The sequence below is a fragment of the Cynocephalus volans genome, unplaced genomic scaffold, assembly GCF_027409185.1.
Source record: "Cynocephalus volans isolate mCynVol1 unplaced genomic scaffold, mCynVol1.pri scaffold_35, whole genome shotgun sequence".
NCBI lineage: Eukaryota > Metazoa > Chordata > Mammalia > Dermoptera > Cynocephalidae > Cynocephalus > Cynocephalus volans.
The window spans coordinates 6,243,928-6,260,107 of record NW_026902463.1 but is presented as its reverse complement, the minus strand read 5'-3'; the positions used below and the strand labels follow the sequence as shown (position 1 = coordinate 6,260,107).

General features: G+C 53.4%; 1 protein-coding gene across 1 annotated transcript; it reads left to right on the top strand.

Annotated features, from left to right (window-relative positions):
* Positions 1-672: 672 nt before the first annotated feature.
* On the top strand, positions 673-7,957 carry LOC134369052 (PI-PLC X domain-containing protein 1-like). The gene is made up of 5 exons (XM_063085251.1): positions 673-799; positions 1,631-1,748; positions 1,855-2,101; positions 4,260-4,461; positions 7,719-7,957. The coding sequence occupies exons 1-5, from the start codon at positions 673-675 to the stop codon at positions 7,955-7,957; spliced, it is 933 nt and encodes a 310-aa protein (XP_062941321.1).
* The last annotated feature ends 8,223 nt before the right edge of the window (positions 7,958-16,180 follow it).

The window sequence follows — 16,180 nt, the reverse complement described above, 5'->3', positions numbered from 1 at the left end:
TCTTAGGTTTTGTGAACAGGGTCCTGCAAAATAAACTGAGAAAGGACAGATGAACAGGGGAAAAGGTTTATTTCATATGCATGTGGTGCCCTCACAGAAATGAAATGAAAACCCCAAGAGATGGTCTCTTAAACAAAGGGTGACGTGTTTGTGGAGAGGGGACTAGACAAAGGAAGGGATCTGAGCTTCTCGGAGCCATAAATCATGTGTATGTGTGTTGGGGGGGGGTGCTAAGTATCTGGGGAAACTAAAGGTAGATGGGTCGTTGTAGGAGGTTTGTTCAGTGGATTCCTCTCGGTGAGTCTCTGGGCTGCAGAGCGTGCAGGTCGCCTTGGTGACTGGGACCAGAGCTTCTCACTCCTCCACACACGGGGCGGTGTGGGCAGCTGTTTCTCAAGTGTCTTTGGCTCAGAACAGTCCTTATCTACCGTGGGTATTGGGGGGCACTTTCTGGTCCCCTGCATGTTTCTCAGGACCCCCCCTCCTCTCTCTCCCTCCCCCGTCCTCAAGAACCCATCTCCGATCTCCCCACAGCCCAGACCACCCTGTCCTCCTCTGGGGAAGTCTGTTGATTCTTTTTTATTTCAAAGCCATGCCACCTGTGTAACCAGCACAAGTTTTCACCCTAAAAAACCACTTTTCTTTCCTCGGGTTGCACAGGGCTTGCTTGCAATGGGCGGCCAGGTGAGCGCTGCCAGCAGCTTCCCGAGCCTGCGCTGTGGGAACGCCAACGCGGACTGGATGACGGGGCTGTGCCCCCAGCTGTGGGACGTGCCCCTCCACCACCTCTCCTTCCCAGGTGAGGGCGAGGTCTTCTCTGCATTCCCAAGCAGGGATGCCGGCTGCAGGATCAGTCCTGGGTGTGGGGAACCCCGCAAAACACACACACACGCGTACACACAGATGCACACATGTGCACACATCTGCACACATGCGTATGCACGCACACACATGCACGTGAGCACACAAATACACGCGTGTACACATGCACACAAATGTGCTTATGCACAAGCATGTGCACGTACACACAGGTATGCGCATTTGCACACATCTCCACGCACATGTGTACACACATCTACATGTATGCAGAAGCATATGCATGCACAAGCATGTACACACATGCCTGCACATATACATACACCTGTCCTTCTCTGTCTCCTTCATCTTGATTTGGCTGCAGAGGGCACGTGGTGTACCCCAGGACAGCACAGCTTTGGCAGCCATTACGGCTGAGGCATTAGTGGCTATGATCCCTGTGACTAGTCTGTCCTTGCTTTGAGGACACCGGTGGGAGTTCCAGGCCCCTCACTGCTGCATTCATCATCCCCGTCAAAGGTGCATTGAGCATCTTCTGTGCTTGGAGTTCCAGTGTCAGGTTTGGCCCACCAGCAGGGCAAACTTAAATGCTCAGGGACTTCTTAATCAAAAGAAGAATGCTTGACACGAGTCTATAGCAGCAAAGGCCACGGTGGCCACTGCAGGTATGGGGATCCCAGGGGGAGGGGCCATGGTGTCCCACCTGTGCCCATGAACTCGAGCACATGTGGTTCACCCTCCACCATGGTGTTGGTGAGCCTGGATCCCCACCGCCAGCACCGCCACTGACAGCCCCCACTGCACCTGCGTGAAGGTGGGATGCTTTCTGTGGTGCTGCGCATGTGGCCCTCCAGCTACGAGGGGGCCGAGCTTCTTCTCAGCAGAGCCTGCCTTTGTGCCTGGGCCTCTCCTGCTGTCTGCGACCCATTCACGTGAGCCTGGACACTCAGTCAGACAGCATTTCTCTCCAAGATGCAGTTTTGTGTGCTGGGGTTCGTTTCCTTGATGCCTATTGGGTTTCTCTGCTCACCGCCCCAGGAGGCACTACAGCTCACAGGCTCAGCTGGGGGACATTCTGTTCTCTGGATCTGCCCAGCACCCCCACTGTGGGAAGGGCCAGTGCACACCTCAAGGAAGAAAGGTCCTGTCAAGTACCCTGAACAGTGAGGCTCTGGGATCCTCAATGCTCTGTAAACAAGGAAGCGGGCTATTCGCTCACCTCCTGGCCAACCTCAGGCCCATCAAGGACGTGGGTCCAAGTAGCTCCAGCACCAGGTGTGGCCAGGTGCGGTTGGGGTAGGGCCACCTGAGGTGACCGGCAGGTGGGCCCAGCTGGGAGGAAGGCAGTTTGGAGGCGGAAGGGGGGACAAGCCTCCTCTGTAAAGGGGCCCAGTCTCGTCTCCCAGGAGACACTCCCCTTCCAACCTTCAGACATCCTGGTGGCAGAGGACCAGGCCAAGGGTCAGGCCAGCTGACCTGTGGCCCTTGATGCTCCAGGGTGGTCTGTGGCTCAGCTCAGGAATTGGGGTTTCCCTAGACCTGCAGAATCAGATCTCCCCTTCAGCAAGATGTGCTGCTCATCAGACCTCTCCCGATGGCTGAGCCTCCTGTGGCAGGTTCTGGAAGGTGCCCAGCACGGCTTCCCCATGCTACCCTCGGTTGGCACCGCTGCCCGCAGGGCCAGCCGAGTTGGGTCTGCCCTCCTGGCTCCCTACCTCGTTCAGCATGAGGGGGCTGGTCTTGAAATGCAACGTGGAGCAAGAGAGGGAGACAGGAAAGGGACGTAGTGGTGTCTCTTTCAAAGGAGCTCATAACCAGTGCGTTCAGGTGTGACATCTGCCCCTGAACACTCTATTCTTCATGCTTTATCAAGATGTAATTCACACACCACACAAGTCACCCATTTAAGGTGAACAATTCAGGGGCATCTAGTGCATCCACAATGTTGTACAACCACCACCTCTATCTAGTTCCAGAACATTCCCACCACCCCAAAAGGAGATCCCATCCCCATCAGCAGTCCCTCCCCCCTCCCCCCTCCATAGCCCCTGGTGACCACTAATCTGCTCCTGTTCTGTGGATTTGCCTGTTCTGGACATTTCATGTAAATGGAATCACACACTGTGTGGTCTTCTGTGTCTGGTCTCTGTCACTGAGCATCATGTGTTCAAGGTTCATCCATGTTGCAGCAGGTGTCAGAGCTTCACTCTTTTCATGGCTGTGTAATATTCCACTGTGTGGGTGGACAACATTATGTTTATACGTCCGTCTGTTTTTGTTTCTGTTTTTTGGGTTTTTTTTTACCGTGGTTGTTGAATCGTGTGCATCCATCTGTCCCCCGAAACATTGCCAGTCAGCACTCTCCCCACCAAAGCAATCCATGTCCTGACTTCTTCCACTCCAGGTTCCTTTTGCCTCTTCTAGAACTTTCCACCGAGGAAATCCTACAGAATATACCCAGGTATCTGCTGCTTTCCCTCTGAAATGCTGTTGAGATTCCTCCATGTGTTTGCTGACCCTGTTCGTTCTTTCCAGAATTCTATAACCTTTAAAAAGACATTTAAATCTTTGATTCATACACTTATTTTGGTGGAGCAGGATCTGATCTGTACTTTTTCCGGAGAGCTGCCAGTTGTTCTGCCACTTAGACTCCTTCAACGGCCTCAATCCTACCGCTCGAATGGCCTGGCTGTGCGGTGCTGTCAGGACTTCAGAGAGGAGAGACCTCCCTGGTTCAGGCCTGGGCCTGAGGCACGACTAGGTGTAATAACACCTGATGCAGTGGGGAGAATGGTGTCACCTGAGAATGGGACCTTATGTGGAAAGAGGGTCTTTGCAGGTATAATTAGTTGAGACCATCCTGAATTAGGGTGGCCGTAAATCCAATGACAGGTGTCCTCATAAGTGACAGAATAGGAGACACAGACACAGAGGAGAAGCCACGTGAAAATGGAAGCAGGGACTGGAGTGAAGCGGCCACAAGCCCAGGGATGCCTGGAGCCACCAGGAGCTGGAAGAGTCAGGAAGGATCCTCCCCCAGAGCCTCTGGAGGGAGCACAGCCTTGCCACACCTGGATGTCACACTTCTGGACTCCAGACCGAGAGGGCATAAAGTCAGTTGGTGGTGCCATGAGCCCGCAGGACGTTCTGTTATGTAGAGTTCCCAGAGGAGGCGTGGGGTCCCTGCCCTCCCACCCTCTCTGCCTGGGGTCCTGACAGAGGACAGGCCTTGCTGTGGAGCCCCCTCAGTAAAATGGGAGTCTCCGCCTCGGGAGACACTTTCTGTCCTTTGACAGGGACATCTGCAGCGGAAACCAACCTTCCCTGTTGTTGGAATCGCTAACAGAGGTCTCAGAGCGGGTCCTGGGGGCTTGGGGTGGGCATCGTGGGCTGGTCAGAGTGTGGGAGCCACGCACTGTGGGTGCCTCTCACTTGGCACCCAGAAACTCTGTCCCTTCCAGGAGGTGCCGACACTGCGCCTGCTGTGGGCGCGGAGCCAGCAGGTGATCATCTTTTACGAGGACGAGGACACCGTGAGCTGGCACAGGGAGCTGTCACCGGGGGTCTGCTACTGGTGGGGCAACAAAGTGAAGGTGCAGGAGCTGATCCGCTACCTGGAGGGCATGAAGAGCTGCAGCCGCCCATGTACCTGGAGCTACTCCTGAACAGGGCCAGACTGAGGCCAGTGACACACTTCTGCAGTCTTGGGGGCACGTTTGCTTTCAGTTTTGAGTGAAAGAATTTTAAAGGTGATACATGTCACTGTGTGTGTGTGTGTGTGTGTGTGTGGTGTGCACATATGTATATGCACATGTGCATGTCTACATATATGTGCACGTGTGTGTGGACACACATGCTCACACATGTACATACGCGTGTGTATACATGACAGTACTTCAAAAAATTCACAGATTCATATTGTCTTTCAATTCAGTTTTCCCAAGATCTTTTTGAAGTGTGATGTGTGCACACATACACACATACACATCACACCAGTGCTGAGGCGTGGGAAGCTCTCACTCCCTCTCAGTCCCACATGCCCGTTTCTGCTCGGCAGCTGCTAGTCTGCAGCTCCAGGGCACAAACAAGAGCACTCCATATTGATCTGCAGTGTCAGAAACATGCCACAGACGCCATAGCACACACATGCTTACAAAGGACTGGTATTTGATGCACATGTGTATACACCACGCGCTTGCTAAGTCCTGTACAGACCTGAGCATGTTAGTCTCAAAGCATCCTGTGCAGGACGCAGTCCCTTTTGCAGGTGAGAAGCGAGGCCCTGGCCCTGGCCCCTGACGGTGCCACCTCGGCTCACGCCCTCTGTCTCTCTCAGCTTATCTCCATCTCTCTGTCTCTCTCAGTTTATCTCCGTCTCTCTGTCTCTCACAGTTTCTTTGTCTGTCTCTCTCAGTTTCTTTGTCTCTCTGTCTCTCTCGGTTTATCTCTGTCTCTCTTTCTCTCCATCTCTCCATCTCTCTCTCTATCTCTCAGCCTCTCCCAGTTTGTCTCTCTCTATCTCAATCTCTGTGTGTCAACATCTCTCTTCTGCTATCAAGTTTAACATCTTATTTGGTTCTGACCTTCCTCGCTGCTCATCTGTGTGTAGCTCATGCATGTGGCATGATTTGATGAAACCCCACCCAGAGTCCTGTTTTGCACCATGGTAGTTGACACGCATTGTGCAGAATCTTCCAGGCCCCCAGCCCCTCACACGCTCAATGTCCCCACGTCCTTTCCCAGTGGCCGCGCCTGGCCTCTGCCCTGAGTGACGACTGGCATGGGATTCGCGTGTTTTTGTGCATTTCTTTTTCCATTTGCCTGTTTTATCCACTGCGTTTCCCTTTTTCTTAGTGGTTTGTCAGACTTCGCTGGACTTGTTGGGTCTCCAGGGACCTGGGGCACCATCATTCTCACTATGAACCAGTAGCAGGTGGCCTGGTGCCTTGTGTGCTGTTGCTTGGGCCACACTTAGCAAACACCTCTGGCCTTTTTCTCTGAGCCAGCGTGATCTACAACTGCATTTGTAACAAACCCAGCACTGACCTGTCATGCTAACACCATGCGAGTGTTATCCCTGTCTGCCCAAGCCAGTAATGTGATGGGCCAGTGGGGCTCCACAACTGCGTGCAAGGACACCTGACGGAGGGACAGAGGCAAAGAGGGACCGGGGCTGGAGGGCTGTAGATGCCAGCCAGCATAGGCTTCCTGCAGCCGGCTCCACCTGCCCCAGTGTTTCCACTAAAACCGTTCACCTTGGTGGGTTTTGTGCTCAGTGCTGCCCTTCTGTGGTTCTTTGATCAGTGGTTTGTCTTTACAGAAAGGAGTTCCTGATGTTGTGGCCATTTTGGTCAGTGTTGTCAAGCACAGTGATGAGAAACTTTCCAGAGGATGGGATTTCGGGGGGGAGGAATGCGGTCCCAAACCTGGCTGGACGTTGGAATCGACTGGTCCTATGTCATGGGTGGGGCCCAGGACGTTTACAGGGATGAGTTACCCCAGGTGGCCCTTGGGGTTGAGTGAGTAGACAGTGTGCTGTATCCACACAGTGGAATACTATGCAGCCATGAAAAGGAACGGGGCTCTGACACCTGCTACAGCGTAGATGAACCTTGAACACATGATGCTCAGTGATAGACGTCAGACACAAAAGACCACACAGTGTAGGATTCTACTAACATTAAATGTCCAGAACAGGTAAATCCACATAAACAGAAAGCAGGTTGTCAGGGGCTGGGGAGGGGGAATGAGGACTGACTGCTAACGGGTACGGGGTCTCCTTTTCGGGTGATGAGAATGTTCTGGAACTAGTTAGAGGTGGTGGTTGCACATATAGTGAATGCACTAAAACCCACCGAATTGGTCACTTTTAAATGGTGAATTTATAGTATGTAAATTTCACCTCAATTTTTAAAAAACCCACTGGGGTCCGTCTGGTGCAGCAGCTTTGCAAACCACATCTTGGGTCCTTCAGAGGCAGGAATCACAGGCCTGCAGCAATGAAGGGCCCCGCACAGCACAGGGTTAGGGTTGGGCTGGATCAGCCCCAACGTGCTGCTGTTCACACTGCAAAGCGTGACCCAGGAGAGATGGGTCCTGAGGGAACAGCACAAAACCAGGCACCACAGACCAGGAGCAGCTGTCTGCTGTTTTACTATCTCGCCCTCTCACGTGTATGTAATTGACAAGGTTCGAGACTTTGGAGATAAGAATGAAAAAACATTTGCAGAGAACTTTATTCTCTTAAGGTTCCAGAGGTCAGAAATCCTCAAAAGGTGTCACAGGACTGGTTCTTTCAAGGCTCCAGGGAGAATGGGTTTCCTTGTCTTTCCAGCCTCTGGAGGCTACAGCAGGCCTTGGCCTAGGGCCCCAAATCGAGTCTCCTTTTCTCCACCTATTTCCTTCTCCACGTCACCTACTCTTCTTCTGTATTCAAATCTTCCTGTCCCCCTCCTATAAAGACACTGTGATGACACTGGACCTGCCCAGATAATCCAGAACAATCTCCCATCTCAGGATCTTCAACTGAATCTCATCTGCAAAGTCTCCTTTGCCGAGTAAAGTCACATATTCATATGTTCCAAGTATTGAGACATGCACAACTTTGGGGACATAATTCTGTACACCACATGGGGATTAGGACGTGGGCATCTTTGGGGACATTATTCTGTCTACCACATGGGGATTAGGATGTGGACATCTTTGAGGCCTATGGTCAGGCCAGCGTCCTCTGTAACGAAGTGCAACTAATATGAGGCCTCTGCTGAGCATTGTGCCGTCAGAACTCTAACTTCTGAAATGGGTAATGGGGAAGACAGGCGGGTGACGGTGGCAGTGTGAGACGGGACATATGCAGCAGCGTGCGTGTGTCGCATAATTGCTCTGCCACTTCCTTATTTCAGGCGGGTTGTTTGTGGCTGGCATCAACCTTATGGAGAACCTGGAATACATCCTGGTGCATCCGTGTGAGTCCCTGCAGAAGATGACGGTGCCCGAAGTGCCGTACCTGAGCACCTGGGTCCGAGCGCAGTGCCCGGGGCTGGGCTCACGGTGCACCAACGTCATCGCGGGTGACTTCATCGGCGCGGACAGTTTCGTCAGTGACGTCATCAGACTCAACGAGAAGCTGCTTTGGTGCTGACGAAGCTCAGTACGGGGCGGCTCGAAGATTCAACCATAATCCTTCAAGTATCGCGCTCTTGTTTCGGCCAAGTACCAGTGAGGGCAGGGGTCTGGGAGTTTGGGGCGAGGCCAGCACGGCCTCCTGCCACCTGCCCTCGTTACCCTCCAGTTTCGACGCGGGATGGAGTCAACGTACATGCTGATGGCTAAAGATGACTACGCGGCAGCACCTTCAAAGGAAGACGCGACTCACCTGTAAACGTGGGCTTCTCCCACCACCGCGGCCGTGGCGTGGGTGTTAATGACAACCCTCAAGTGTGTCCTTCACCTGACCACTTTCGAGAGCACCACAGTGCAGTGACGTTTGAATAGTGACAAGGCACTCCTTAAAGTGCTCACGATTGTGATGCTGGCGGAGTAGGACTAAGGGGGTTGAAATCCTACCGAGAAACAAATTTTTTTAAAAGAGAACGAGGGTTACCTATTTTTAATTCTGATGAAATCACAGACTGTTCCCCTAGGCCAAGGGGATTCTTGGGTGCTCGCTGGTTTTGCTTTGGCTGTTCCAGCTGTTCATAGGAACAAATTTAATGAGATGTTTGAGGACTTACACAGATGGGGATGACGGGCCGTGTACGAGATCGGTGTCGAACACACGCTCCTCACGTGTCCCCCGGGCCTCCCTGTGCTGTTCTTATGTGCAGGAGTAAGAACACAGGTGTGAGCGGCACAGCACAGGTATTTTGGGCCCCCGTGCCACAGCCATGCTGTGACCTCGCTGTCACAGCTGTTTCTCACGTCTTCTCTCTCACCTGCCACTTCCAGTAACCTTCCTGGGCCTCCTCTGTCCACCCATCTCTCCCTCCAGGTGAGAGGCTGCGCTGCCTCCGCCAGGTGTCCCCAGTTGCCGGCTGAGATGCAAGCCCACCTGTCCTTCCTGCAGTCCCACCCTCTCTGCCTGCCAGTAACTCTTCCCTTTCCTCCAAGGCCACGGTGGGTTTGTCAGTTTTCCAACGTTTCTGCCTGTTCTGTGTTTTCTTAGATTACATTTTTGTCTGTTTGGCACCTTTCATCACAGGGCCGGCTCTATTAACTACATTTTCCTATTTCAAATTCTGGATGCTCTGGCATTTGGGGGCCTTACAGATGAGAAAAGAGACTGCCCTTCCCAGGGCCAGCAAACTCCTGAAGGTAGCCAGCGACCCGCTCCGGAGCACTCTGCTCCTGTGAAGCCCCTTTTCCTAATTGTCACACACCCAGCCAGTATCTCCCTGCCCTCAGTCACCTCAGGGCTGGGTATCAGGCCAGCAGAGGACCCACAGCAAGAAGCCCACTGTGGTTTTACAAACTCACCAGCCCCGAGCTGTCCACGCAGCCTGCCTTCCACTCCTGTGGAAGCTCCAGCAAAGGCTGTGACCCAGGCTCTCCGTCGCCCCTTCCTGCCTCCTGACACACACCAGGGCTTTCCCCACAGCCCCGTGTGCGGTGACGGTCCCATCCTCTTGATTAATGTAGTAATTTCTTCTTTCAGTGGCATTGGCCTGTGTTGGCAGTTGGTCACCTCCAAACTTAAAGGCCAACGGGTACAAATGAGACTCCCCCACTGTGGCCTGCCGTCCTTGGGTGATGTGACATTTTCCAAGTGGGTTTTTGCTTCACTTCCCAATACTGAGGGGTCCAGGTTTCACAAACCCCCAAATCACAGAAATACCTCCTTCTGTACATCTAGTTTTTCAGAGCTGGTGGTTTAAATTCTCAGCCACATAATGGATACCAGACATAAGTTGTCTTCCAGTTCCCTCGTAAGAGGGTACCCAGCTAGGGATTCTTGTTTGTCCATGTTCTGGAACAAGACAGGTTTTCTTAGGATAGTCTTAAAAATAATTCTTTAATCTACGTTGACGTGTGTTGTTTGGAATCCAATTAGTCGTTCTCCAGAGGAAAATCTGCTTATACTTTTGGTATCCAGTTGCGATGATTCTATGAAGGTACCTGAAATCCAGGAGGACAAACTCATGGGCCACCACCCACTGGCTACCTCAGACCCATGACTTTCCTGGATCCAGCAGCCCAAAGCTTGATGCTCAGGAAGAGCACGATGGAAATGAAGGAACACGTTTAAGGATAAGTCTGTGACAATGGCCAGTGTTTCCACTAAACCCGTATCATGATTCCGTCGTCTGTGCTATTCAGCATGACTCGTTTAATTCCAGAGATTAAAAGAAATTAAAGTCAAATGTCTTTATGGGTTTTTGTGACCATGGAAACAGCCAAGACAATTTTGGTAGATTTCAGAATAATCCATGGGAAGAATCTAGAAAATGTTACCTTGATTGAACACTTTTTTCAGATCACAGAGTTAAAAGAAAACAATAAAATCTTGCCTCTCTCCTCCTCAGGTTACTTTTGTCATAGAAACTCAAGGATTGGGTCAAAGTTTTGAGTTTTGCATGATTTAAGCTCCGCCATGGGGACATTAAGTAAAGATTGTGTATTGAATTTTAAAGACGAACTTCTGAAGCTTTTGAGTTCAAAGAGAAATGCTCTGTCAGAAAGAGCTTTCCGGCGGGGAGGGACTCCATTGCTCTGTGCACAGAACGCCAGCCCCGTGCAGGGCTGAGTCTGCTCAACTTCCCGCCTTCATAGCAGACAGTGCAGCTTCTGTGTCACTACCCGATAACGTTTGCAAGGGGACCTATGTGACACGGGTGCACCTCGGGCTCTCTCGCAACCCGTCACGTGACAGATCCGGGAGAGGGGCCCCCATGGGGATCAGCCCAACGCAGACCCCCTCCTCTGAGTCCTGCTTTCCTCCCACCCAACGGGGTTTGTTCTCAGGACCCCAGTGCTCTGGTACAGCCAGATTGAGGAACTGGGAAGGGACAGGCCCAGCAGCAAAGCAAGGAGACTGGAGACACTGGGAGCTGAGAAGGACGGGGTGCTACACCTGTGCCTATCCCACACGAAGCCCACTACCCACTGTTCTGGGCTCCCTGAGATGCCCACCATCTCCTCTGGGCTTCATGAGAGCCCCACCCTCTCCTCTGGGCTCCTTGAGACCCCCTCTCCCCTCTGGGCTCCCTGAGACACCCAACCCTGTCCCCTGGGTTCCCTGAGGCCCCCACCCTCCCCTCTGGGCTCCCTGAGACCCTCTCGCTTCCCACATGAAGGCCCCTGTGTTGCCGAGCTCCTTGCAGGGGGTCTCTCACTGGGCTGTGCCTGAGGAAGCAGTGGGGGCCACGCTCTCCCTCAGTGTCTGAGTCAGGGTGGAGACCACGAGAGTGGCCAGGTGGGTGCTGGAGGACAGCCAGGAGACCAGACCCCGTGCGGCCATTCCTGTGTCACCCAGACAGGGAAGACTTGGACAGGACCAGACACAGTCTGGAGCCAGACCTGGGAGGACAAGCTGGCCTTGCAGATGGGGAGAGGTCTCGGGATCCATCTGGCCCTGCAAGTCCCAGGAGGGGGTGTCTGGGAGAGCTCCTAGGAGCACAGTGGGCACAGCCCCTGGATGGCCACAGGCTGGCAAGCGGTGGGCTGTACCCCACGAGCCCCCAGGAGGCACTGCCCAAGCACGATGCTTCACAGCCCACAGGAGAGTCTCCAAAGTTGCGGTGAAGTGACTCCTCCACAGCAGATCCCAGTGAACCAGATGGGCTGGGGGAAGCACCCGTCTCCAGCCACCGAGTCCTGAGGCCTTCAGTGGTCTCCTCACCTACTGGTCCCTGTCCCAGACGAGGGGGCTGTTCTGCTCCACTTAGTAAAGCCTGGGCGACCTGCACGTGTCATCCACCCTGTGAGGCTGGGGACAAAGGGCTAGACAGAGGGTGCAGCTGGGACCACGTGCAAGCTCTGTCCTCACCTGTGGGTCCCAGGACACGGCCCCAGCCCTGGAGCCTACACTCCTCACCTGTGAGAGGTGTGGGAAGGACAGGTACTGAGCTGGGGGGAGTGGAAAGGAACAGGAGGGGCCGTGTGTCTGGCAGGGCTGTGTGTACAGCAGGGCCACCTGGCCCGCCATTGGAGAAGTTCACACGCACCCCATTCACACACTCAGGAGAGGGGTACAGATTTATTTTTGTTTTTTTTTAAACTTATCCCTGAATGCTGAATTCTGGAACTCAAAAACACTGACCACTATAAGTTGAATGTAAACCTAAGAAAAAAATACGATTTTTCCTTAGTGCCAAAAGGGAAAAAGGACACTACCCGACTTCTCTCAGGCATTTCCTTAGGAAAACGTGCCATCGCAGGGCTCCCTCAGTGTCTGCGACTCTGCAGATCACTTTAAAATCTGAATGAGCCTGGGGCCAGCTGTGCATCCCATGAATGTCTTTCCAGGAGCCGAGAAGCCTCCTGTGCAACGTGAGCATTAAGTGGGGCCCTGTCTCCCTGCCTTTGTTGGAGTTTTGCTCTAAGAGGTAATTTCCCACTCCTTGAAAAGATGTAAGTAGTTTCACTTTTCTTTTGGGTAAAGACAATGGATGTGTATGTGATGGGCTGTATCCACCTGCATTTAGGAAGGTGAGATTCTCTCTGTCTCTGCGATCTCTTAGCGGTGTTCCTGGTTTGTTGCTTTTCCAATAATAAAACTGTTTTCTTTCTCTTTTACCTTTGTGGGGAGTTTTCTGGGCTGTGTCTCGACACCAGCAAGGGGACAGCAGGGCAGTCTCTGAGTCCGTGAACACCCGGTGCCCAGCACGCGCTGAAAGAACTAGAAATGCCAGTTGAGGCGCCTCAGAACAAAGCTTTTAATACCTCGTCACTGAAACATCCCAGAGGGAAACCAGTTCTTGCCACGCACTGATGGCTGGCCTGGATGGTTCAGAGCTGACACTCCAGCCGCCCACTCCGAGGTGACACCAGCCCCACCGTGGTGTCGTCATTGGCAGCAGACGCCCAGGCACACACAGGCGGAGGTGGCCTGCTCTGCTCTGATGCTGGAAAAATGCGATTCGCTGGCCGAGGGTGTCTTTTCATTCCGGAAAGAGCTTCCAGAATTTGCCATAGGTGGCGTTGCTGATGGTGACTGTAACATCGGCTGCCCCGTCCTCAGGTATCACGTCCACCTGCTGCACAGTTGCCTCCTTCTACAGCCAGCTGGGGACGGAGAAGCACGTTCCATGAAGACCGTGAGGACCCTCCACTCATTTGGTCAGTTTCAGCATAAATACCCTGGAGGACAGCCTAGCCACCCCCAAGCCCCTGCTCAGACCTCCTTGTGTTGCTCAGGGAGGTACAGCCTGTAGCCCAAGAATGTCCATGAGCACAGATTAGGCACCTGGTGTACGCAGGCTGAGTCATTAACACAGCTCAGGTCCTTTCAGAAACATCCCAGCTACTTGCAGAGTCAGAAAACAGACCTAGGGTTGCCAGGGTGGAGGGGGGCAGGGGGAGGGACGCTGGGGAGAGGTTGGGTGGGGACACAGGGAATAACTGCAATTTGTGGTGAGGGGCACACTGAGAGTATTGATCTGATCATCACATCTTGGGCACAGGAGGTGATAGCTCTGTGCTCCTTGAATATGAATAATCAATTAAAAAAAAATAATCCCAGCTGATGCCTGCACATCTAAAGCTGGGGGTGCTCTGCCTGTTTTGTGGCTCTCCCCAAACACCCAAAGGCCCAGTTCTGGGCCTGGCGCTGGGACCCAGGTCATCACCCTTTCCCGCCCGCCAAGGCCGCTCACCTGAGCTGGGCCCCTGCCAGGCGGACACGGAGGGTGAGGACCCATCTCCTGGTGGCTCTCAAAACCGCCTCTTCCAGCTCAGTTCTCAGTTCCTCCAGCCCATGCCCCAGGAGGGTGGACACAGCCAGGACGTTTGGTTCTGTGGGGCTGTACCTGCCAGGGTAGGACACAGACCCAGAGAGGACACAGACCCGGCTCAGCCTCAGGGATGACCTGTCGAGAAGAGGGTCCCCTTGTCACCCACCCACAGCCGGCTTGTGACACTTTAATTGGTGCAAGGTGAAGACACCAGCCCCACCGGATGGTTAGGACATGGAAGAGTGAAAAGAGGTGGCAGAGGCGGAGGCAAACCCCAGGCTGGGAACGAGGAACTGTCCTGAGATCACCCCTGCCCGCCTGCTGGCCACACCTGGGGAACGGAATGCTCAGCCGGCACTGGGTCTTTGGCTCACCCAGGCACCAGGTCCCCCTTGTTGTGCACTTCCACCATGGAGTCCAGGAGCGGGGCGGGCAGGCCTAGGCCCTGCAGGGCAGACAGCACGCTGGCTTTCTGCAGCTCCGTCTCGGGGTGGCTCACATCCCTCACATGGACAATCAGATCATGCAGGACGGGCCACACGTCAGAGCTGAGGTGAGTCCGACCCCAACCCCACACCCGTGGATGGCCTGCACGGTCACTGCAGGCCGGTGGGGGCAGGAGCTGCCCCGCGTGCAGTCTCAGACGGGCACCTGAGGACGGGGGCTGCTGAGGCCACCCATCGCCCCTGCGTCCGGATCCCACCCACTACCCGCCGTGACTCGCTTAGGCTACTGCTTGTGTGACACGGGGACCACCACTCGGTGCCTGACTGGTCTCGGGGGCCACAGGTACCTGCTCTGGCCCTCCAGATCCATGGACAAGGTGAGTGCCGGGTGTGACCACCCATCCACTGACACCTCATTCAAAGCTTCCAGCTGTTTAATCCTTCTGAAAAATCTTTAAAAAATTTTTTGTAAATGATTTCATGTTTTAAAGGATGCTTTTCTTCATTTTAAAAGTATCTGTACATAGGTTCCTTATGCAAAGTCTGGAAAACACAGAAGAGAGGAAAATAAAAGCCACGTGTAATCCTGCCACCAGAAACAGGTGCCACTTACAGATTAGGGTCTTCATGTCTAGGTTTTGGGGTTTGTTTGGATGTTACTTAAGCTTTTAAAAAATCTTTTCACTTTGGAAAACTTTAAGACTTTCAGAAAACTTGCAGATGTTGGAGTGGGTAGCCCCTGGCCCTTGGCCACCTTTTCCCACAGTCCACCCGTGATGTGAGTGTAGGCACCTGTCCCATTGGAGGGCCGACACTGTTACATGCTTGTCACTCCTCACCTCGTTTGATTTCACTAGCTTTCCCTGAAGGCCTCCTGCCCCAATGCCCAGAAGAAACAGATACGTAAAGTCCTCACATCTCAGGCTCCTTGGCTATGACTGCGTGTAGTTCTTCTGCTCCAATGGTTGTAGGATGTCCTCTGTCTGGAGATTTTCTCAGGTTGACACGGGGTTAAGGGTTTTGGGGGTAGACCACAGAGCAGGGTGTCCCCCTCAGCACCTCATGTCAAAGGCACTTGCTGCCAACCTGACCCTCCATTGGGGACGCCAATCCTGGCCACCTGGCTGCAGAGTGTTTGTCAGGTTTGTCCCTGTTCAGTGACTCTCTCCCCCATGATGTCCTTCTTGGAAGACGTCACTAAATACAGCCCACACTTGTGGGAAGGGTCCACCTCTTTGAGAGTTTGGAGCTACATCAGTCACTGTTTTCAGGAGATTTATCTCTTTTCCCCATTGCAGAAACATAATTGAGAAGGAGCTGGAAGTGGCAGGTAGGATCCTCCTCTGGAGCCACCCTAACCCTAACCCTCACCCTAAACCTAACCATTAACCTAACCCTAACCCTCACACTATCCCTCACCCTAAACGTAACCCTCACCCTCACCCTAACCCTCACCCTAACCTTCACCCTCACCGTAACCCTCACCGTAACGCTAATCCTAACACTCACCCTAACCCTAACCCTAACTCCTAACCCTAACCCTAACTCCTAACCCTAACCCTAACCCTAACCCTCACCCTCACCGTAACCCTTACCCGAACCCTAACACTCACCCTAACCCTAACCCTAACCCTCACCATCACCCTAACCCTCACCATCACCCTCACCCTCACCCTAAACCTAAACCTAAACATAACCCTCACCCTCACCCTAACCCTCACCCTCACCCTAACCCTAACCCTCACCCTCACCATAACACTCACCCTAACCATAACTCCTAACCCTAACCCCTTTGAGATCCCCTGTGGACAGGACCACGGGGCAAGGCTACCCTAGTGCTGAGAGCCAGATCTGGGCCTCATGACAAGCCTGTAAGGCCGGTCACGACCTGAGAGACTGCTCTTCAGTACTCGAGGCTTCTTGACTGACGCATGCGCAGTACCCAGAGTGGCGAATGCCTGAGGTTTTGGGCAGGATCGTCCACCAGGCGGGAAAGAAGTGGTGCCTATTACTGACAGGTTTAGGTTC